Source organism: Sebastes umbrosus, chromosome 13 (genome assembly GCF_015220745.1).
Source record: "Sebastes umbrosus isolate fSebUmb1 chromosome 13, fSebUmb1.pri, whole genome shotgun sequence".
NCBI lineage: Eukaryota > Metazoa > Chordata > Actinopteri > Perciformes > Sebastidae > Sebastes > Sebastes umbrosus.
In genome coordinates, this window is record NC_051281.1 from 13,071,801 (window position 1) to 13,096,823 (window position 25,023).

General features: G+C 40.0%; 1 protein-coding gene and 1 long non-coding RNA gene across 3 annotated transcripts; one reads left to right on the forward strand and one right to left on the reverse strand.

Annotated features, from left to right (window-relative positions):
- Nucleotides 1–2,834: 2,834 nt before the first annotated feature.
- LOC119500150 lies at nucleotides 2,835–4,898 on the reverse strand. 2 transcript variants are annotated; one of them, XR_005209561.1, is made up of 2 exons: nucleotides 4,274–4,898; nucleotides 2,835–3,727 (listed from the first exon to the last, which is right to left on the reverse strand). It is a non-coding gene; the product is annotated as an uncharacterized LOC119500150 (long non-coding RNA). The 2 variants fall into 2 exon arrangements; XR_005209562.1 differs by having other exon boundaries at nucleotides 4,441–4,896.
- A 269-nt stretch (nucleotides 4,899–5,167) lies between these two features.
- Nucleotides 5,168–24,578, forward strand: LOC119500147 (sacsin-like). The gene is made up of 8 exons (XM_037789659.1): nucleotides 5,168–5,417; nucleotides 6,112–6,157; nucleotides 9,037–9,124; nucleotides 9,927–10,038; nucleotides 11,443–11,589; nucleotides 11,704–13,138; nucleotides 13,273–13,361; nucleotides 13,461–24,578. Exons 2-8 carry the CDS (start codon nucleotides 6,117–6,119, stop codon nucleotides 24,410–24,412), a joined length of 12,864 nt encoding a protein of 4,287 aa, XP_037645587.1. The 5' UTR covers nucleotides 5,168–5,417; nucleotides 6,112–6,116; the 3' UTR covers nucleotides 24,413–24,578.
- Nucleotides 24,579–25,023: the final 445 nt, after the last annotated feature.

Sequence of the window (25,023 nt, forward strand, 5' to 3'; positions counted from 1 at the left end):
TATATTTGTCATGTAAACAACATTTTCTGTTTCATATTTTTAAATACCATACTAAACTTAATGGTCAGAGGTAGACACAGTATCACTATAACTAGGGAGTTTACTTCCTCTATCATTTTCTATTACTACTCTCTGAAAAAGCGTAATCCATTGCTTGTTTTATTTTTAACTTGGTTGCAACCCACCCGTTGTTTGAGGGAGATTTCTCCAAAATTAAGTACTGACAATAGTTAAAGATTATATTATATCTGTGGGCTAGAGTGACAGAACATAAGTCATCAAAACTCAGTATGAGTTTGAGGAGCTATTTTCAAATTGAGCTTTAAAGTAAGCACCCATGCTAAACTTACGCAGGTGATTTAAATGACTTTGACTGATTAGATCTCTTCTCAGAACTGTGTGGGTGTCAACAGACCGCGGCTGAACGACGTCTCATTGACTCTTGTTTGCTTTGTTGGTATTGGATGATACCCCACAAATCGTTCCAGCAGAACGTTATGTGGTTTGCCTGGTGGTTCTTCACTGCAACGTCATTTATTATCATGTAACATACAACTTGGAGGGTATAGGGCTTTTCACAGCAGCCATTTTGACATGTCATAGCAGGGTAAACACAGGTGTAATTGATCAAATGATGTATGGTCCCATCCAGTGAGCCAGCATGCACAACACCAGGGCCCTGGCCCACCTAAATGGAACAGGGCCACAATTAATGTTATTAATTACACCTGTGTTTACCCTGCAATGACGTGTCAAAATGGCTGCTAAGAAAAGTGCCTATTATCTTGCTTGTTATACCACCTGCCAACAAAATGCCATACATGATCAAAAATATCACTTATTTGTTTACTTTACAAACTAATAATTTGATCTGGTTTTTCAATGAGTGATCCTGGAGAGAAAGAGATTGTTCTTAAGTCAACCTTCAACAATAGTGAATAGCATTGCATCCTACTAGCTATCTCCATCTATCACTCCCTTGCTTTCTCACAAATCCCTGCATTATCTTCTTCACAAGAATCCGTCTCTCTCAGTCTGTTCAGTTTTGGTTACACAAATAATCCAAGCATCAAGCACTTTAGCTAAACTTAAACCAAGCCTATCTTTACTACAGTTTAAAACTGGTGCCTTGATGTAGAACCACAAACAAGCCAAACAAACAAAAACCTGCGTCATGGGTGTTCAATTGTAGGCCTACTTCAGAATCAAGGACTGTCATGATGTCACACACGGGCTAGCCTCTTCTAACTCCCAGTGATGCCATTTTAGCAATTTTGTTGCTACTGTAGATTAAGCTCTTTTTTTCAGGCTTCTCAGATAACTTAAAAAAAAAAAACAGCAGCAAATTTAGCTACTTAAAGGGACTATTCTTAACTTTCAGAAATGCTTGTTAACAGCGACACCTGTGGCCGTGAAATCAACGAAAGTCAGCGTCGAGATCGCGCTTTGCTCGCTCTACATATACCTGAACGAGCATCGCTCAAAACAGTGTGGCGACACACGTCAATATAGCACTTTATATTTCACCTGCTTGGCAGTAATGTTAGCTGACCAGACGAAGGTCTCTCCATGAATCAATGCTGATCCTAGTGTTGGCTTGGTCCGCAGCGAGTAACGTTGTCGTCTCCGCCCGCAGCCGGAGAGAGCAGGGGAGACACCGTCACCCGGTCGAAGACAATAACGTTTCTCTCTGTGGAGCCCCGTAACTTCACAAGACACGGAAAACCTCTGTTGGTCTGGAGGAGCTGCAGCATTTATTTCTTCACAAACGTCCACTGTACATTTACTAGATATTCTCAGAGCTAAACTGACTCTTCTGCAGTGTGTAGTAAGCGTGCGTTCACGTCTAGAGGTGGAGCGAGTACGCGAGAGCGCGCGCGCTGTCTAAGTGAAGGCAGGCAGAGGATCAGAGTCAGCGGCCACACGCGAGCGCGCATATGCGAGCGCGCATGTGTCTCGACCCGGTACATTTATACGCTCAAAAAGTTACAAACAGTCCCTTTAAAAAAAAAACTTTTATTTTAGGGCTTTTTATTGCCTTTATTAGTGCAGCTGGAGAATGACAGGGAAGTAGGGAGGGACAGGATGACACACAGCGAAGAGCCACGGGTCAGAATCGAACCCATGTCGCTGCCATGGACGCAGCCTGCACGGGGCGCTCGCTCTACTGGGTGAGCTAGAGGTCCCCTTAAAGAAACTTGTAGCAACTTTAATCAATAAAAATGGCTATAACTGTTGAACAGTTAGGTAGCATGTTAACCAACTAACAATACACTGCTTAAAACAAAAAACTATAATGTTCAGAAAATAAAATAAAAAATCTATGATGCACCTTGTTTGAGCTTGATAGCTGTAATTGTTCAATAATCATACATCTTGATGCCTTGTTGTTTGTTTTAATCAACTTATACATTCAAGAAAGGACAACTGGGCTAAGTGAAGATTAACCTGAAGTTTTCCAGAACATTTTTTAAACATATGGAGTGAACGACACAACATACTGTTGAGAAAGGCTATCATCCAGAGAGTTTTAGCACAGTTACAAAACGAGAGATTTAGAGGGTTTCTTACCTTCTTAGTTCCGGTATCACTTCCGCTTTGTATTAGTAAATGGAGTCTGCTGACATCATTTATTTCCAGTTTAGCTCTGCTCACCTTCAACTGACAGTCTAATCACCTGGGATATTGAACACACCTGTGTGGGCGTGCACGTCTTTTAGAAGAAGCTGGAACTGAACTAAAATGTGTTCAGATTGTAGCATTTAGAAAACCCAGTTTAGAATATTCTTATTGGACAGGACACCTGAATGTCCACTTTTCAGTGAAGACAAACATTTCAAGTTAAAAGCACTTTTTTATTCATTAAGAAATCATGTTATGAAAATAATGACAACTAACCATATATCAGACAAATGTATCTTTCCATATGTTAACAACAAAAGTTTGCTCTGGAGGATGTGACGTCTCAGCGGTCACCGGAGCGTAACGGTCTTCTCCTTGTGCTCAGAGTGTGCTTCGCCCTCGTCCTGGAAGTGGCCAGCTCCCACTGTTCTTTCATACTATACAAAAAAAGCTTTTCATGTCTCCTCCCAATGTCCACACACGAGTTTCAAATAATTTCTGTCTGTGAGGGAGAAGTTCACACATATATACCAGATTCAGTCTTTGTGTTAAGCTTCCTGTCGTCTCCTCCGTCTATTAATAATTTACACAAAACCTGTACATACTTACAGCAGGCTGGAGCCTGATTCTGAAGGGATGTGCACATAGAAAAAAGAAGCAACAAACAAGTGAAGTGAATCTTTAAAAAGTCAATGTGATAAGGTGGGAGGTCAAGGTGTTATGAGCATATTAGACCTTCATACGGTACATGCAACAATTTTCACATCCGACCTTATGGCACTCTAAGCGAGGCTCTGACATTCTGCATCAAACCCATGCCAACTGCAATTTCTTCCAGTCTTTTGCTGCAGCTGTGAGGGTCCAGGCGGATGCGGCGGTGGGGCCGGTGGCGCCGCCCGTTGGAGAGGCTGCTGGTGCCCGCCTGGCAGGATGGACACTTGGAAGGACCGGCCGCTTTGTGTACACGCTGCTGTTTAGGAGGGGCTGAATCAGAGTCAGGCTGTGGCAGGATGCATCCACAGTCTGAGCAGCAGTGAGCAGTCTGTTGGTCTTTATCACTGCTTTTATCCAACATGGTGCATTCTTTGACACATCATAAGGACATCTGAAACACATAATGTTTATTATGGTTTACAGAGCTCAGGGTAGACATCCATTATATAAAAAGCATACATGTGTCCTATCAGCTCTATTAGAACAAAAAATAACAATAATAATTATAATAATAATACTACAGATAAAAAAATACAAAAGATCAGTGAGTGAAGGGGCGACTACAAAAAGGAATAGAAACAATGGAAGATGTATTCATGGTAGAAAATGAATAGATAAATAAAATAAAAAAATATATATATTTTGGTTGATGTGTATTGTGGATGTAGGTTTGTATGCGTTTTAAATAAATCCGATAATACTCCCACTAATAATAATAATAATAATAATAATAATAATAACAATATGCACAGTACTACTATTAATATTTGGAGTAATATGGAGAAATGCCAAAACATAAACCATACGGAAACAGCAAAGGGAAAAAGTAGAATACATATGTTAGCAGTACTAATAAAGCTGACAAAGCAAAAAAAAAGAAGAAAAAAATGATTATATTATCCTGTACTGTATGTCAGGGCACAATATATAAACTGACCTGTTTTATGGTTGATGAACTGACCAAACCGTAACATGCAAAACCAAGAAATCCACCTTGACAACAGATGAGCTGTATTGTGCAGCAGCCTCCTGGGCCTGGCTGCAACCTGAACAATGAGCTTATTCGATGCTCGTAAAGGCGCACAAACAAAAGATTGTACATACCGTTTTCATTCCTAATAAGAAGATGCGCATGTATCGAGAGTTAATTCAGCTGTAAAGCGCAGTTAAACATCACAATAACAGATAGAAATACAACGGGCGGGTCGCATTTCATGCCCTGCTGTTTTCCTGCAAGAAGCTGCCCGGTTTGGTGACAGCAGCTGCAGCCTGCAGCAGCATCTAGCGCAGTGGAGGAATAACATGATTTATATGTGATAATAATAATGTCGGAGAGGTGCAGGCAACAAAACACTGAGAACAGAAGTGAATATGAATCATCCCCTGACAAAGGATTGCCTAACATTAAGTGTACATGTACATCACTTATAATAATGTCATATCGTGGTTAGACTTGTGGTTCATTGTTTATTTGTTTATTTTTTTATTTTGCACAATTTAAGACTATACAACATAACAAAAATGAATAATATACAGTACAGGAAGAGGCCAAAAACCCACTGGGCTTTAGCCTCCACCTATAGAGACAAGATTAATATAAAGAAATAATATGACTATATAATAGTGATAACAAACAATTAGGACAGGATATATATAATAACAGCAATAACAATACAGTAAATATATAAAAAAAGACAACTGTGTGTGTATGTCTGTGTGTGTTACGTGGAAGTGCATGGTTAGTGTTTGTGAGGAGGATATTGATTTAAATATCTATAAAGAATTCTGGGAAATTGTGCTCAGATGAGCTCACAGTAACTCTGAATAGTTGCGTTTCATTGTGCAGTTCAGGAGAAACAGGTCTGTCTTCAGCTTTGATGCTGCTGCCATCTAAAGTTTCGTTTCCTACAAATGATACTGAGACTTCAGCGGGAAACGAAAGAAACTAATGTACCGGGAAACGAGCGTGCTTTTAGGGTTGGGCATCAGCAGCCTTTATAAAGAGGAGAACGGATGGACCTGCGTTTCTTTGGCAAACTTGTGGACACCAGAACGGATGAGACTCTTCAAATATGACTGAGGTACAGTTGTTTTTTTGTTTTGTTTTTTTACTAATGTGTAGTTAATTACTAGCATCTTTATCAGCATAACTGAGTAAATTAACCAACATATTATATGGCTTTATTGGGGGGGGAATGATTCAACAATAAGGAAGTTAGAGTAACAGGAAGTTGAAAGTATTCTCTGAGATTAAACTCACAAATATACAAGAAAAAAATCTGATATTCTACGAGATTAAACTCACAAATATACATGAAAAAATTCAGATATTTTCTGAGATTAAACTCACAAATATACAACAAAAAACTTTAATATTCTCTGAGATTAAAATCACAAATATACAATAAAAACTCAGATATTTTCTGAGATTAAACTCACAAATGTACAAGAAAAAACTCAGAAATTCTCTGAGATTAAACTCACAAATATACAAGAAAAAACTCAGAAATTATCTGAGTTTAAGAAGTCTAGTTATCTCTTAGAACATTTGAATTACAATATGCTGAAAGGTTATTATGGATTTTTTGCCCGATGATGCCAAAAACATTCTGCCTGCTGCAGGTTCAACTATTAAGTGTAAACTCTAAACTTGAGTGCATGCAGGAGAGTTACTGACATTTAAATGGTCTGTGTGGTAGCAGGTGTGGCCATCACGTGGATAAAATGAGAAGTTTGTTCTGTAATGGAATGCACTGTCCTCTGACTCTCTTACAGCATGCATGCCAGGAAGGATGAGTTCCAAGACAAAGAAAAAAACGCGGTGAGTTGCACCTCTTTGTTTTTATGTTGTTTTATGTGCAAACTGAACCAACAATAGAGGAACATGCTATTTTGACCAAAGTGCACTGAAGCAATATTTGAGTTACTGACACTGATTTCTTAAGAAACTTAAGAAATCCCTAGCCATATGCCTCTGCACACCCACACAGGTGTTTTCAGATAATCTGGCTGATTAGACCTCTTCTCAGGACTGTGTGGGTGTGTAAAGACTAATTGATTGATATCTTCCTGTCACCTGTTGTTGCACCTGTAAGGGTGGGTGAAATGCATATTTATCATTATTAATGGTAGATGAAGATTATAATATGTTTTCATCATAGCTCACCTACCTTCACCCTGAGCAGAGGTCTAATCAACCACAATAACTGAGAACACCTGAGTGGGGGTTCAGAGGCTTTAAATGGAAAAAGAGCGCCATCCTAAAATCAGCTGAAAATTATGTTTTTTAATTTTTGACCTTCCTAAGCACCATCGTATTGTACAAAACATTAACGTTGTATCAGACACATGGATCTATGTCACTTTAACCAGTGAACCTAGAGACTTTCTCTGTTAAAGGTCCCATATTGTAAAAAATACGATTTTCATGTATTTTATATTATAAAGCAGGTTTAAGTGCTGTATAAATACTGTGAAAGTATCGAAGCACTCAATATACAGAGAAATACACACAGCCCGTATTCAGAAATTGTGTGTTTGAAACAAGCCGTTAGGATTTCTGTCCATTTGTGATGTCACAAATCTACAATATTTAGACCATTACACGGTTTTAAGCGTAAACATTCTAAATGTGTCCCAGTTTATTTCCTGGTTGCAGTGTATGTAAATAACATCATCTGACAGGAAGCAAACATGGACCCAAACTGTTGCCAGGCAACGCAATTCCATTGAAATGCACTAAAACGGAGCGTTTCAGACAGAGGGTAAATACAGGCATATTAAAGCAGACAGTATGAGGAAAATCAAGTTTTTTTTTTAACATTACAGCATGTAAAAATGTTCTAGTAGAAACACAAAATACAAGTATGAACCTGAAAATGAGCATGATATGGGACCTTTAAATCTGGTTTAAGTTTGGCATGGTGAGAGAAATGGGCAGTGACACATGCATGAGTATTGAGAGATCATGTTGTTGTCATGGCGATTATCTGTGTGTCAAACACAACAACTCAAGAACAACTTTTACTTGACAGGTTCATCCTGCAGAGTAGGTTCGATAAATAGACGTTGAAGAAACCTGTTGCATATGCCAATACAGTTTATGCACAATAATGAATAATTCGTTTAAAGGTCCCATATTGTGCTAATTTTCAGGGTCATACTTTTTCATACTGTTTACATGCTTTAATGTTAAAAAAAAACATGATTTTCCTCATACCATCTGCCTGAATATGCCTGTATTTACCCTCTGTCTGAAACGCTTTAGTGCATTTCAACAAAACTGCAACGGAATTACGTTGCTTGGCAACAGCTTGGGTTCATGTTTACTTCCTGTCCGCTGATGTCATTCACATACAGGCTTCGTTGGAAATCACTTACCATGCACTACATAATCAGTATGTGTACTATCGTTCAACACACTTTTGTGTGAATAAACAATAGTACGTATCTTTTCGGATGCACTGAGCGGTAATTTACGTCATCACTTCCTGAGAGCCTCCTTGCCGGTTGGAAACGTGTAACCATGGAAACACGTACCAACTTCATGTGACCATGTGAGAACCAAAGTCAGAATTAATTAAAAAATTATATTTAATAAATATATATATAAATCTTATACTTACAGTTAAATTGAAGCGTTATCGATGTTACAGAGCTGTCCGTCAACGTCTGTTATGAACATTGTCATTACTACAGCATTGCATTGTGGGATATTTATGCCGCCGTAGTGTTCAACGTTGCATACTGTAATATTTCACCAGAAATAGTCTGCAATTCACGTACTATTGGTTTCATAATAAGGTTTCGGAGATACTGAAATATCTCACATACTGTTTAAGCGAACTAAATAGCATGTTATTAAATTTAGGACGCAACCAATGTGCAACCAGAAACAAACTGGGGCACATTTACAATGTTATGTTTAAAACGGTAAAATGGTCTATATGTTTTTTTGTTTTATTTTTGTGACATCACAAATGGACAGAAATCCTGACAGCTTGTTTCAAAGGCACAGTTTCTGAATATGGGTTGTGTGTATTTCTCTGTGGATTGAGCGTTTCTATACTTTCACAGTATTTATATAGCACTCAAACCTAATTTATAATATAAAAGACATGAAAATCTCACTTTTTACAATATGGGACCTTTAAATATATTAGTATAACTAATAAGATAGCGCTCATATTTGTACTACTCATGGTAAGTGAGGGCAAGTGCTGTGTGTTGGTGTAGAAATGAGAGCTTAGCGGCATGACTGATTATGCACAGTAACAATATATGACTATTTCATAACCATTTACAAGCCCCTATACAGGAGAGTTTTATTAGTCTTCTAGCATCCACCTGCATAAATTCCCTACATTAATTCAACTGTTTGTAACTAGTTACAGCTATAAGATTCAAAATTCACATCCATACCAGTCATGTTTTATGAGTGGACATTAGGTAGATAAAGTGCCTTGTTTACAATATACTAGTGAACATTTTGGCTCTTATTGGCCTACAAGGAAATAGTATCTTCTAATTTCAAGTAAAGCACTTTATGGCTAAACATATAAGTCAAATGTAGGTATGTGCTGGTTGAACTTGACTCTAATCCCAGCTCTTCCTACCTTAGTTGCTTCAGGAGGACTCACCCTGTGCTGATTTGAATTTTATCCCTTGTTTCTCACTCTTTAATCCTCCTGCTTTGTTTAGGACGTCCTTTGGGGCAACAGCGCCGCCCTTCATTGACTACCTGCAAGATATTCTACGTCGATATCCAGATGGTGGACAAATTTTGAAAGTGGGTACAATGCTGTCAAATATTGATTAACTATAATAATTACGTATAATAATGACTTTACATAACATTTCATATGTTTCTAACTGATGCATAGCATTATTCTTTAGATCTAGCTTATACACAGCTGGAGTTTGGACGTCTATTTCTTTTGGTGTGACCAGCGTGGTTGCTAAACATGTTGATTCTGCTTAAATTTATATTGAATCCTAAAAACAGGTGATTTGTATTTGATTTACAGACATTTTGCATAAGAAATATGAAAAAATATTCAAATTGCTTTTTTTTCTCCTGCCAATAAAACAACATTACATTCAATAAACGCATTTATCACATTAGTTTTTAATTGTTGATGTTAAAATGTTGAATTTGATTTCATTAGATTTTGCCTCAGTAGGTGTACTGAATAAACTGGTAACTCCATGTATATGATAGTCTATCAATTTCTCACTGCAGTATTAAGTTTCCAAGCCTCTGATTAGACGTCTAGTCTAGTGTAAGCTGGGTGGAGATGAGCCGGAAATAACATTTCACCAAACACAAAAAAACAACAATACGACAAAACCATCAGATAGGTGAGGGAGATGTCAATAAAGCGCAGTTTGTTCACGCCCACACAATCCTGAGAATAGATCTAATTAGAAGAAAACACCTGTGTAGGTGGACTAACTTTAACTATACTCGTGTGTAGCCCAGATTTGGAGCTTAGCAGAGTGGCCGTAGTGAAGAGGAACGTGGCGGCAAACTGTGAGTGTTAACTTTGGTCTGCTAAACTCTAATGGTTATTGTTTGTATTTGTCAACAGGAGCTGATTCAAAATGCAGATGATGGTCAAGCCACAGAAGTGATTTTCATCCACGATGAGAGAAGCTATGGGACTGAGAGCCTTTGGACTGATGCATTGGGAGAATACCAAGGTATGCAGGATGATCAGAGAATAGCCATGCTCTAGGGAGGTTATCATATAATTTTAACAAAAATGTATATCAGAAAATTTGATAATAGAGCAAATAGGAGGTAGCTTGATGACTGATGATTGGTAGCTACCAGCAAAAAAGTCCAATACTCAAATATCAGCCCTAGAGTTTGTATGTTCTGCTTGTTTTCATGTGGGTTTCCTTCCATAGTCCAGTGTGGTTGGCCAAAGAGGACGTGTGTAATGTTTTTTGTTATTACCATAAAACTCTTTTTTTTTCTTGACAATAACGGCTTCTTGCCTTTTCAGGCGATCCAACGCAAACTTGCTTCTCATGATCACTTGATAAGATGGCATTAGGGTCTGAGATGCTATATTGATTATAATAACAACAATAATTTAAATATTGCACATTGTGGATTAAAGTCAGGGCTATAAAGTGTCCAGACATTCATTTTTCATAAATGAATGGATCTGAGAGCTGCTGGAAGTGTTGAAATCTTTAAACTTAAATTTAAAACCTACCTATTCAGCTAGGCCTTTGATTAAGAATGGTTATTTCATTCACTTATTTTATTGTATTTATAATTATTTATTCAATTTTATTTGTATTTTATTAACCACTTATGGTATTTAAGTTGTACAATTTTATTCTATTTTATTAATCACTTAATTGATTGTATTTAAGTTGTAAAATTATATTATATGTTATTGTTATTTTATTAATCACTTACTGTATTTAAGTTGTAAAATTATATTCTATTTTATTGTTATTCTATTAATCACTTATTTTATTGTATTTAAGTTGTATAATTTTATTCTGATTTATTGTCTGTTATTTTTATTAATCTAGATTTTACTTCTCACTATTTTACTAATAATACTGTTATTATGGCTTTCAATTCTATTTTAGTGCTATTTATTATTTTATTGTCTCGCGTACGTTAGTCTCAAATTGTTAAATTGCTGAATTATTTTGTCGTTTGTGTTGTTTTTACAGTCCAACACTTTTTCAGTCTAACCTGTAGGAAAGGTGGAATACAAATAACGTTTGATTGATTAAATTCAGCAGACATAAGGAAGTCTCTCCATATGTCGCTGGTTACAGTAGACTGTGCTAACCATATTCACCACAAGACCCTAACATTAATTTTGATTGTAATAAAAGAACTTGAAGTGTACCCGTCTTAGTCAACAGTTTACAATATGGAGACCTTCTAGCAGAAATTGCCTTATGTCTACTGATTGTTTGTTTACAACCTCAGCCTCATAAACATTTTACTCAATGCATTCTGGATAGACTTAAAAATAAGCAGTTACAGAGAGACCGGAGAGAATTAATGAACACACAGATGCATTAACCTAATGTCATAAGTACTTTTCTACTTTTTTTGTTTTTGCAAAGGTCCTGCTCTCTACGCCTACAACAACGCAGCGTTCACTGAGGATGACTGGAAAGGAATCCAGATGGCAGGGAGAAGTGTCAAACGCGATGACCCAAACAAAGTCGGGAGGTTCGGAATCGGCTTCAACTCTGTTTACCACATAACAGGTGAAACTACGTACAGATACACACATATACCTAATCGTGTCAGTTTAAATTTGAGTCTTTAGAGAACATGCATAGTTGATTAATGGGACAATATGTGTTTTACTTTACTCACAGATGTGCCAAGTATATTCAGTTCAGAGCACCTTGGCATGATGGACCCCCAAGAAAAAATAATATTTGGAGGAAGACCAGGAGGTTTTCTGTGGTCTCTGGATGATGCAGAGCACCAAGAAGCTCTAATGTCTATGCATGATCAGTTTCAACCCTTTCGAGATATAGTTTCGCTTGTAAGCAGACCAGAATGGTCAGAAGTCATCATGGAGGATCAACACTTTGACGGGACAATTTTCAGGTTCCCCTTGCGCAAAGAGGCATCAGATATTTCAGATAATCTGTATGACTGTGACAAGGTGGTTGACCTTTTTGATAGCTTCATTGCGGATGCAGACTTGAGCCTTCTGTTCCTGAAAAATGTGACCTCTGTGTCCTTGATACATATCGACGTACATGGCACCGTTAACACCAGACTTGAAGTGAAATCCTCAGTCCCCACAGATGTGGTTCTGGAGTCAGAAGAGGAGTCGATAATCGAGGGTTCTACAAGGTTCAAACTGATAACCCTCAACTCAGAAGACCACAAAGAAACAAAGTGGCTTCTGACAACCTGTACCATGAAAGAAGGCAACGTAGAAAATCTTGATTCACTTGCAAAAAAGTTGAGCTTTTTCCCTCAAGTTGACTTGGCATTCCCTTGTGGTGAGAAGAGAGACTGTGGTGAGAGTAGACTGAGCTGCTTTCTCCCCCTCCCAAACAATGAATCCAACAAGACAGGACTCCCTGTTTACATCAACGCATGCTTTGGCCTCACAGACAACAGAAGACACATCAAGTGGCAAGAGGAAGACCAGAAACACGACGAACACGCTGTGTGGAATGAACTGCTGATGAAGAAGGTGCTCCCACAGGCATACCTCACGATCATTAAAGATGCCATCAAACTTGCCAAAGAATCTGTTCTGCCTGTCTCCTCCGTGTACGATCTGTGGCCAGATATCGACAAGATAAAGCACAAAGACAAATGGTATGGCGTTGCTCTGGATGTTCTTCATCACTTGTTCAGACAGGAAGTGGCTGTCCTCTCTCTTGCCAAAGATGAAAGACAGTTTATCACTCCATCGGAAGCTGTGTTCCCCTGTAATGGTCCGACAAGCCCTGATATATTGGCCGCCATTAAAAGGACTTTGGTTTCCTGTGAAGAAAATCTTGTCACTTTACCAGGTAGTGTTGCAAGAGCTATACATGAGGCCTACCCACACAGCAACACCCTAAAACATGTGACCCCAACTTTCCTAAGAGACATTCTCCGCAGGATTGGCGTGCACACCGTCTCTAAAGACGACAAACTCTGTCTTTTGGAGTTCGTTTTGAGCGATGGAAAATATAAAGAGCTCAAGGGTCTTCAGCTTCTTCCACTCAACGATGGCTCTTTCAGATCTTTCACAGACGGAGAGGAGGACACTGCTTTAATTGACAGCAACGAATTTCCAAGGTAGGTCTTTAATTTTTGGCTAATAATTTTGATTGAAAGAATATCTTTTTTGGTCATTCAATGTACACTAAGATAATATGCAAATGTCATTGTTTTTGTTACATGCACAATGAACAAACTTACCCTCTATGCAGAGTCTTGCTACCATACTGCAAACACCTCTTCATCTCAGATGATCTCAGTCCAGCCTGCAGGACCCACCTGAAAGAACTGGCCAGAAAAAGTAGGAATCTAATTTTATTGAACAGTGATTTAAAAGTTATTTACATCTGTCACCTGCTTGTTTTCACACTACACAAACATTTTTATATGTATTTTCCAGATTTATTCAAGGTCATCAACATTGACGCAGACCGGGTGGCTGAATATACGAGGAGGTATTTGCCACAGGACTGGAAGCAGACGAGGACAGGGCTTGTTACCTGGGACATCAGCAGCAGCCAACATCCGCCTTTAGACTGGCTCCAAGAATTCTGGAAATTTCTCAACACTCACTTCAAAGAGTTAAGTAATTTCACTGGAATGCCATTAATACCAGTCAGTCCTCTGTCTGTCAGTCAGCCTGTATCACTAGCAAGACTAGAGCAGAACACAACCCTCATTTTTCAGAAAAACAAGCAGGGGAACTTGCCGGAACAAATAGCTCAGTTAGTGAACAAAGTCGGTGGCACAGCGGTGAGAGGAAACGAGTGGCTCAAACACGAAGACCTAGACTTGTATGTTCTGTGCCCATCTCCAAAGAGTGTCATGAAAGTCTTGGTGAATTTAGATTCACAGGATGTCATCAGAGAACTCAAGACTGCCTCTCACAGAGCACGAGAAGAACTGAAAGATTATCTCTCTCGTCTGGATTCTCTCTCAGTCACTGAGAAAGATTTGCTCTCCAAGTTGCCTCTGTTTCAAACCATGAAAGGATCCTGCGTTGCCGCTCAATCAAAACAGGCTGTGCTTCTAATTTCTGGTCTAAAAGTACCAACAGAGTTCCCCATGCCCGATTCAGTTGTGCAGTGCGCAACTGAGGCTGATCGCAGACTGTTGCAGCTGCTCAAAGTCGATCTCTTGGACACCGCCGAAGCAGCCCATGTCCTCGTTGACTGTATTGAGAAGGGGGCTTGCAGAAAAGAAGACACTGAGAAAATCATGACTTGGATTTTACAACACGGTGATGTCCTTTTCGCTCAAAATCAGACCTTGAAACGCAGATGTAAGGACTTGAGCTTCATTGGAGTGAATGGAAAGCTGAGAAAGACCTCCAGCTTTTTTGATCCAAGAATTGAAACCTTTAAAGTTATTTTTGAGTCTGATTTCTTCCCCCCACCTTTATACACTCACACATCGCAGATGCTGCAAAGCCTAACAGATCTTGGATTGCTAAATAAAGAAGTAGATGTGTCACCTGAGCACTTCATGCATGCCGCCACACTGATTGACAGACCACATGTTGACTCTCAAACTGAGGCTCTCAAAAGAGCTCAGGTGCTCTTGAAGATGTTGGATACTAATGATCTGCTGTCAAAGTTTTCTCATGAGCAACTCCATCGCCTCAAAATGATAAAATGGGTCCCATGTGCTAAGCCTGATAATGACAAAAAATCTCAGACAAGTTGTTTCTTCTGCCCGGATGAGATAAGAGATTCTGTGTACAAGGACATTGTTGGGCATGTAATGCCTTTGGTGGGAAAGTTCAGTGACAGAGTGAGCAGCCAACTTGGTCTCAAACGCCTACCCCCACCTGAAAAAGTGATAGAGAATTTGTCAGTCTTGACATCAAAAGCACAGAAAATGAGTGATCCTGACACAAATATGGATTTCAAAAGGAAGTTGCATAGCATTTACAAACACATGCAAGACCACATCTCTGAATTTTCAACAGTGATGAACAAAGACACACCCTGGCTGTGGAGCCACAACAAGTTTGTATCACTTCAGGATCTGGTTCTAGACTACCCACAAAATCTTGATTTGAGCTCTTACATTGGAAAGGTGCCAAAAGAATTTCGGCCATACAAGAAGTTGCTCCAGGAGTTTGGCCTGAGAACGGTGCTTTCAGATGAAGAAATTGTTGGCATTCTTCAATCTATCCAGCAAACCATTGAAGAAAGGCAACAGCCATTTGCAAGTCCCTCTGAGGTAAAAGTGTCAATAGAAATCTTTAACTGGCTTTGGAGAGAGAAGAAGACCGTTCAGGATGACATCCCAGTGCCAGTCCTCTTAGAGGGTGAACAACATACCCTTAAACCACTGTCAACAGCAGTCTTCTGTGATGTGAGCAAAAATGGGTTGAAAGAGCTCAAGTACAGCCAGGAGGAAATTCATGTTGTACATGAGGAAATCCCAATAGCAGCTGCTGAATGGTTTAACATCCGATTTCTCAGTACCTACATCCTCGATCCAGAGTTAGTGGGAATAGAACAGTGTGGACAATCTGAACCGATAACCACGAGGATTAAAAATATTCTCAAAGAGTATGATGAAGAAAATGACATCTTCAAAGAGCTCATTCAAAATGCAGAGGATGCTGGGGCAGAAGCATGCAAGTTCTTGGTGGATTTCAGAGTGCACAAAGATGCCCCCGAAAGTCTCATTGACCCTGACATGACACTTTGTCAGGGACCTTGCCTTTGGGCATTTAATAATGAGCAGTTCACAGCGGAGGATTGGAAAAATATTGTCAGAGTTGGCGCTGCCTCAAAGGAAAACAAGGTGGAAAAAATTGGAAAGTTTGGACTTGGATTCAATACAGTGTATCATGTGACAGATGTTCCTTCTATCCTCAGTGGCAACATTCTTCTCATACTTGATCCAAATGTAACTCACCTCAAGAAGCACATCAGACACAAAGCAAATCCTGGAATCAAGCTGGATCTCTCTCAGAAACGACTCTTTCATTGCTTTCCTGGTCAGTTTGGACCATACGAACGCATTTTTGATTGTAATTTCAGCAGACAAAGTCCCCCTGAGCCCTATCCGGGCACTCTGATCAAACTACCTTTCCGAACTGAAGAAGAGGCTCTTGAGTCAGAAATAAGTGCAAAGGTGTATCACAAACACGATATCATCACTTTTCAACAGCACTTAACTAACAATTCACAAACTCACCTGCTGTTTTTGAAGAACATCAATACATTATCTCTACAAAGTATGTCAAACGATGTTTCAACTCCGCCAAGAGATGATGAAATCGAAACCGTCCTCACTGTCTCCAAAACCACTGTGAGAACAATGAAGATTCCTGATGAAACCGTGACAAAGCAGCATCAAGCTGAGAAATCATTGGTGAAACTTGATGGAAAATGCAAAGAGGTCATTGACTGCAGCACAGTCAACATTGTCCAAATAACCAGTCAGCAATCTGGTGTAACTGAAGTCCAATCCTGGCTCCTGTACAACTGCTTTGGGACACATCAGTCTTTGCAAATGGCTCTTCAAGGAAACAAGCAAGCCAAGTTCTCTTTGCCAATCGGGGGGGTTGCTGTGCCTTTGCAAAAAGATCCAGAAACTGGGAAACTGGCCCCATTACAAACAGATCTTGTTGGACAGGCATTTTGCTTCCTTCCTCTTTCCATTCACACGGGTCTTCCAGTCAATGTAAATGGAACATTTGCTGTGACGAGCAACCGAAAAGGTCTGTGGGAGAGTGGGGTGAAACATGACTGGAACAAAGCCCTTCTTCAGGATCCTGTAGTGACAGCATATGTTACTGCACTTTTGGCACTAAAGAAAATGTCTGAAAACGAGCAACTGGAAACTTACTGTTACCACACCTTTTGGCCTGATAGAGAGAAAGTGAGTGAAACTTTCAAGCCTTTGGTTGATGCATTGTACTCCACCATTGCTCAGCACTCCATTGGCCCAGAGCTCTTTAGTGATGGAGAACATTGGTGCTCAATGAACAATGCCATATTTCTACACGAGAGCATCGAAGAGGATGAAGACATCAGTGCACTTGCAGTGCAGGTGTGCAAGGAACATGCAAAAGCACCCAACCGTGTTGTTTCCCTTCCACTGTGGTTGAGAAATAGCTTCAAACAGGCTGGCCTAGAGCAGGTTTTACAGAAGAGAACATGGAACTGGGACAAGTTTTACCAAGAAGCAGTATTTAACAACCTTGGTACCATGGACCCTAAGAGTAGAGATACTCTCGTGCTGCATGCTATTGACCTTAATATCAAAGAAATTGACAAACTACTGGTCAGCTATCCTTGCATCCCTGCAGAAGGCGGACAGCTCCAGCACATCAAGAAACTTGTGAATCCGTCAGGGAAAGTGGCCTGTCTTTTTGAACCAGAAGAAGGACGCTTGCTTGGTGGTACCAAAAATGACTTCTGCTCCCCCGAAAGGATTCAACGCTTGTTGGAACTTGGAATGGCAAATGATTGTCTCCCACTGGAAGACATCACAGAGAAAGCAGGCACAATCCAGAAAACATGGAGCACTGACAAAAAGAAAGCATGGGGGCATTTGCGTTGCCTTCTTGAACTTATGAAGAATCACGTGAATGATGAAGACTCTCTCCACTGGGAAACACTGAGAATGACTGAATTTCTCCCAGCATTTTCCCCCGGTGATACAAAAATGGAAAGAAATGTCACACTTAAAATGCCCACTGATGTTTTTTGTGACAAATGCTCCCCACTCGTTAGCATGACACAACACGTGCTGGATCATACCAATCTGAAAATACACAACACCGATCCAGTCCTGCAAATTTTGGGAGTCCATGACAGTCCAAGGCCTAAGAACGTGCTCCAGCAGCTGCAGGAAGCATGTGAGCAATCTCAATCCATTGACACATCCGTGCTTCACAAAATAGCATGTGAATGCTATCATTTTCTGAATCAGTGGCTTAGTGGCTCTGGGGACCCCACTTTCATTTCACAGAGGGCAAATTCATTCCCATTCATTCTGGTTGGCAGTACATTTGTAAATGTGAATTGTGTAGCTGAGAAAGGGCAATTTGAAGCAAAACCCTATCTCTATGTACTCCCAACTGCCTTCATTGATTTCAGGAGGCTCTGGGAAAGTGTAGGTGTTGAAAAATGTTTTACAACCAGTCACTTTCTGACTGTGCTCCAGGAATTGCACTCTCAACATGGTAAGAAGACCCTGCCAAAGAGTGACCTAACGACTTGCATTCAAATTCTAAAAGAAGGGCTATATGAGGCCAAAGAGACAAGAACGGCTGACTATCTGATACCCAATGCAGATGGAGTTTTACAACCTGCAAGTGAGATGTTTTTTGATGACAGCCCATGGATGCCAGTTGCTTCAGGTGTCACATTATGTCACAAGGATATCACACGTAGTATGGCTTGCCACTTTGGAATCAAAACTACCAGGCATCATACCCTGCAAAACCACGCAGTTGAGAACATTTCACCATTCGCTTTTCAGTTTGAACAGCAGGAAAAACTAACTGTTCGAATTAAAAACATAATTTCAGCCTATCCAGCAAAGAAGGATATCCTTAAAGAGCTTGTCCAAAATGCTGATGATGCAGAGGCTACAGAGATTCACTTTGTTTGGGACAAACGCCAGCACAGCGAAGAAAAAACGTTTGGGGAGAAATGGAACGAACTGCAGGGTCCAGCACTGTGTGTGTTCAACAATAAAGTGTTTTCTGATGCTGACCTGGCTGGCATTCAACAGCTGGGAGAAGGAGGAAAGCACAACTCTCCAGGGAAGATAGGAAAATACGGAGTAGGATTCAACTCTGTTTACCATTTGACTGACTGCCCATCAATCCTCATTGGAGATGACCTACTCTGCATTTCTGATCCCAATCAAAAATACATTGAATGCCATTCAGACAACCCACCAGCTGGCACTGGCTATAAACTAGCTGACACTTTCAAGACCATGATCATGGATGTCTATGAATCCTTTCTTCCAGACAAATTTCCTCTTAAAGAGGGCACCATGTTCAGATTACCTCTAAGGATGGGTACCATGGCAAACAGCTCTAAAATATCACAGCAGGGAGTCACTGACCATGACATGAAGGAGCTATGCTCTGCACTCTCTGAAGATCCTGAAGGACTTATTTTGTTTCTGAAAAACATCTGCAAAATACAAGTCCATGAAATCAATGAACATTCAGAGAAACTTGAAACAATCTTCATGGTTGAAAAAAGTCTGCCAGAGAAATGCAAAGAAAGTAAAGATGCCTTTGTAAAACTTCAACAAAATGCGCTGCAATCTGACAAACCAATAACGCCAGACAAGGCCATTTATGAAACCGTGATTTCAACCTCCGACAAAAGACAAAATAGATGGATCATTGCAGAACAGTTTGGCTCATTCAAAAACAGTGGCGACGGAGAACTAACACTGTCGAACCAACTCCCCCAAGCAGCAATAGCGGCATGTGTGAGCACAAAGATGGGCAAGATATCAGATTTACCACCATCCAGCCTTATGATTTTTAATGGAGAAGCCTTTTGTTCGCTTCCTTTGCCAGGGAAAACTGGATTGCCAGTGCATGTCAATGCAAACTTTGAGGTAGATTGTGCCAGGAGAAACCTTTGGAAAGAAGACGGGCAAAGTTCAAAATCTAACTGGAATGAATCTTTGAAACAAAATGTCATTGCACCACTGTATGCAGATCTCCTACATTACATCAGCCGTAGCGTTGCAGACAAGAAAGTCTCTTCTGCAGGTGTTGAGTTATGTTTCAGTAGCTCGCACTTGTGTTTTTGGCCAACTGTGTCCAAGGATGTTGGTCAGGATTGGCATGAAATGATACATGAGGTATACAGATCAATCAAAGAAAGAGGCCTTAATATGATTCCAGTGTTGAGGAGTTCAACACGCGTAATTGCCGGCCGAGAATTAAAGGAGTACTCTTTTGACTGGTGTAACGTCAGAGAAACTGAAACAACTAAGGCACCATACCTGACACTCTCAGCAATGGAATCAATCAATCCCATTTTGGAAGATCTTGGAATGACATTGGTTCCTTCTTCCATGAACAGAGTTTGGAAAAGTTTCAGAGACGCTGGCATTGAAGTGAAAGATGTGAATCCTTCAACTGTGCAGACTTTCCTGAGAGAAAAATCCCTCAATGACCCAATGCAAACGGATGAGGATTTACCGCTGCCCATAACTGCCACTCTGATCAGAGATGAAACAAGATGTTCAAAGCTCTTGAGCTTCTGCTTAGAAGATTTCGACTTGATAAAGGTCAACTCCAGTCTACTCGATGGGCTTCCACTTCTTCTCACAAGAGACAAAGTTTTGAGAGTGTTTGACTCAAAATCTCCCAAGCTGATATCAAGATATGAAAGTCTGTTCTTTGGCTGTGAGGACCACTTTGCAGATTATCAGACCAACACAGATCATAGTCATGCTCTACAAAGTTCAGGCCTTGTCAACAGTTTGACAGTTCCCTGTGCAGCGGATTATCTGAAGCCGTTAATTCAGCAGCTTCTTCAGGACTGTGAAGTTGATCTACACAGTGGTCTTCATGTCCCAAACGAGACCATGTTGAAGTGGTTGAAAAAACTTTGGATGTTCTTAACAAGTCAGATTAAACCTGCAACATCTAGTGGTGATGAACAAAGTCTGACAATAAGTGATGTGAGGAAGCTCTTCAACGACTGCTGCATTTTACCTGTTGTGTGTCCAAGTTTGAACAAAAAGCACTTCCTGCAAGCATTGAAAGACATGCCAAGTGTGATTCAGTTTGCCTTAGAAAGGGACATATCAGGCATCCTCTTTAAACTTGGTTTTATGAAGCTTGACACTGTATTCTTCAATGACATACATTTAGGCCTACATTCACCTCTATATGCTGAACTTATGGATGTGAATGATAAAAGCTCTGTGTTGGACCAGGTCTACAACATTAACCACTCAGAGTTTTCCAAGCTTTCCAATGACGAGATGAAAGAGCTTCAGCTTTTCCTGCTGTCTGGAGAATCCAAGTCCGAAGACAAACACGAGTATCAGAGAAAGCTCAAATCCTTGCCATTATTTGAAACGATACATGGTAACCGAGTGAGGATTGATGAACCTGAAGAGGTATTTATCCTCAACAGCACATATTCAAAGACATTTCCAGATTTGTTCTCCCTGTCCGACAGCAACAGCATTTTCCTCCAAAACAGTCCAGAGAATGGCAGTCTGTCACAAACATTGAAAATCAAAACCCTGACTGACGTGGACTATTTCATGAAGTTCATCCTGCCCGTTGTACACACACTCACAGAGATGCAAATGCTTCACTGCCTCAAACTGTTACTGTCACCACAATTCAGTTATTTTCAGCACAAGGACAAAATCATCTCCTCAATAAAGAACGTGAAATTCATTCGTAATTCTCAAGGCATATTGGAGAAGGCATCATACTACTTTGATGAGAGTGTTGAGCTATATAAGAAAATGTTGCCCCGAGAGAGATTTGTGCCTGCAGGATTTTGGAAGGAGTTGAGTGAAGAAAATCTACAAACAACAAAAGACCCAAAAGACTTACTCAAAGACCTCGGAATGAAGCATGTTGTGTCAAAAGAGGACATAATAAATTTTGCATCTCAGTTACAATCAGAAGCAAAAGGAAACGGCCAACTTGAAGAGTTGAAACTGAAATCATCATTCATTTTCGAAGCAGCCTGCGCTATAGTGAATAATGAAGAAAACAAAGAGGAAAAGTTGCTGGAGAGCATCGCTGACATCAAGTTCATTTTTCCTGTGGAAATTCGAAAAGAACTGTGCAACTATCACCAACCATTTGCTGCTGAGACAACTGCTGTTAAAATCAGAGGATCTTTGATGGAAAGCAATCCTAAGCATCAAGAACTGATTTGGTCTTCAATGCCGATTATACATATACCGGTTTATAAGACAAATAATCTCCTGAAATTGATGACAAATGCAGGAGCGCATGAAAAACCACCTTCACACTGTGTAACCAGTAACATGAGCAACATCTGTCAGTCGCCTTGTAAAACTGACCAGATGATCCAAACCCGTGGTAATGTGTTTCGAAGTGCGTACGCCTACCTGCAAGAAAACGGGGTTGAAGGCCAACCATTGGCTGGTCTTCCTGTTGTGTTGGTTGAAAAAGACAAAGAACTTGTGAGGACTGATGATGCCTGTTTTTCACTACCCCATGAACGCGAGTTCAGACCGTATTTGTACAACGTTTCTCCGCAGGATGTCATGTTCGAAAAGTTCTTCAAGAAAATTGGTGTAAAGGACAAACCTACTGCAGTGCAGTACAGTAATGTTCTGGCAGCAGTTCATGCAGATTCCTGTGATAAACCACAACTACAGCCAAACCAACAGAAAACTGTGAAACATGCTGTTGAGCAGTTTTTCAGGTTAATGAAAACTAAAGAAAGCCAGTCCCTTGTTGACGATGTAAAAACTTTGTATCTTCCTGCAGTAGATGGTAAATTATACCCATCACACACACTCCACTACAATGATACAGTGTTTGAGACCAAAAGGTTAGAAACAGCGCTGGAGAATAAGTTCCTGTTGCTCGAGAAACTCAGTGAGTGTCGTTTGGGCGGTGACATATATGTGCATCATCGGTTGCTGCAACTGCTGCCTCAGAAATTCAAGCCTAAAATGCTGTCTCAATTCACTGAGGAGAGATTAGTGGAATCACACACGCAGCTTTGTGAGCTTGAGACTGACTGTGAATTTAGTGGATGGTTTGACAAACATCTGTCTTCCAAAGCATTTACACATGGACTCATTTGTCTTATAAGAGAGCAGTCTCAGGGAAAAATAAAACAAGAAGATGCTACTGACATGTGCAAGAAGACCTTTGGCAGTATTCAGATTGTCTGCTGCAAACGACTGAAAACAGAGCTTTGGGTGAATAAACAGCCACTAAACAAAACTGCCACTGAATTTGATGTTTTTGTTAAAAAAGGGCAACAAGGTTGCATCTTTTACTTGAAACACAACGATGCCATGGTGCCCAAGGTGCTAAATCACATCAATATGAAATTGACAAAGGAGATTAATTCTCTTTTAGGGAACCGAATTGCATCAAATCACCTCCTAGTCCTTGGACAACTTCTCTGGTGTGACAGCTTGCAAGAGGTTCTGGAAATTCTGGCTGAGAATGGGATCCATAACAGTGCTGAAACTGAAAGCCTTCGCCTTAATCCACCAGCCCCTGGAACAGAAATTCCAGAGGAATGGCATGACTTCTTGGACATGAACATGCTCAATAACTTTGAAGAGGGGGAGTATGTTGGCTACAGCACTAACGACAAGTACATTTATGCAGTTATTGTTGAAGAACTGCCTGGGCATTCTGGATCATATTCACAGAGATACATAATAGAAATTGGAGAAGATGAGCCAATTGAAGTCAGTTGTCTTGACCTGTATCAGTTCAAACGACAAAAGAAGCCAGAACCCAAAGGGAGGACTTGCACATCTGCTGAAGCTTCTTGCATGGACCTGGTGCCACTAGTAGGAGCTGCACCACATTCTTCCCAACCATCAACTACCAGTTCGTCATCTACGAGATCCTCACCAGCCTCTATTGATGAAGCTAAATGTGAAATTGACAAATGTTTGACAGAGATCTGGACTCTTCCCGAGGAGGAGAGGTATAAAGCCATCAAACGATTGTACCTTAGATGGCATCCTGACAAAAACCTTGACTGCCAACTTCTCGCCACCAAGGCATTCAAATACTTGAAGAATCGAATTGATGAGCTCAACAATGGAAAAGGCAAAGGCAAAACTGCAGGCCCGTCCTTCCCAAACAGAAACTCCAATTTCAGCAACTTCTATCAGCAATGGAATCAGGAGGCCAGGCACCACAGGGATGGCCGAGAGAGATACTCTAGAGGCAACCATTCCTACAACTTTTGGACCCATAATGAAAATGTCCCAAGGCCGAACAAAGAGGAGGCCCAGCGCTGGTGTAGACAAGCTCGCTGTGATCTCAACGCCGCTGACAAAGACGTTGGTGGGGCGAGCACAGAGTGGTGTCTGTTCAAAATCCATCAAGCAGTGGAAAAGTCTCTCATAGCTGCAAAGTATAAAAGAGATGGTCAACATCCTGCCAGCAGCTCCATTTCAGCCCTTGCCATGCAAGTTTCTCTCTACAACCTCCAACTGAGAGGTCTGCCTCAAATTGTGGAGAGTCTGAAGACGCTGGGAGTGGACGCAAAAAAGACTCAGTATCCAAACTGCCATCGATTTCCCCATATCCCAAATGAACAGTTCAAATCAGAGAATGAACTGTTGGCAGTGGAGCAGGCATCTGAGCTTCTCCGTAAAGTGGAGGCATATGTGAATTAGGGACTCAAGACACACAGACGTGTCATGTTGGCAATTTAAGATATTTTGACATGATAAAAATGCTGTCAGCCATATTGTGATTTTGAAACATTACTATAAACAAAATAACGGTATCATTTGTTGAACAGGACAGACATAAACATGACTATGTTATGAAAATGAAAAAGTTTGTGTTATTTGTGACTTATTACTGAAGACCTAAGCATACAATCACTTTATGTATTTGTTGATAAAATGTAAATATCAAAGCATTTTATGCATTGTTGTAAACATTTATGACAACTCACCGAGGACCAAAATAATCACTGTATGACTGTTATGAAAATGAAAATATGAAATTTCTTTGCAATGTTAACATTTACAACTACTTACTGAGGATCAATATATCTGTATGACTTTGTTATGAAAATATAGTTGTTTTTTTCCAATGTTATCATTTACAACTACTCACTTAGGACCAATATAATCACTGTAAAACTTAGTTATGAAAATTAAAATATGAAGACTTTTTTTGCAATGTTATCATTTATAACTACTCACTGAGGATCAATATACCTGTATGACTTTGTTATGAAAATATGATTTTTTTTGCAATGTTATCGTTTACAACT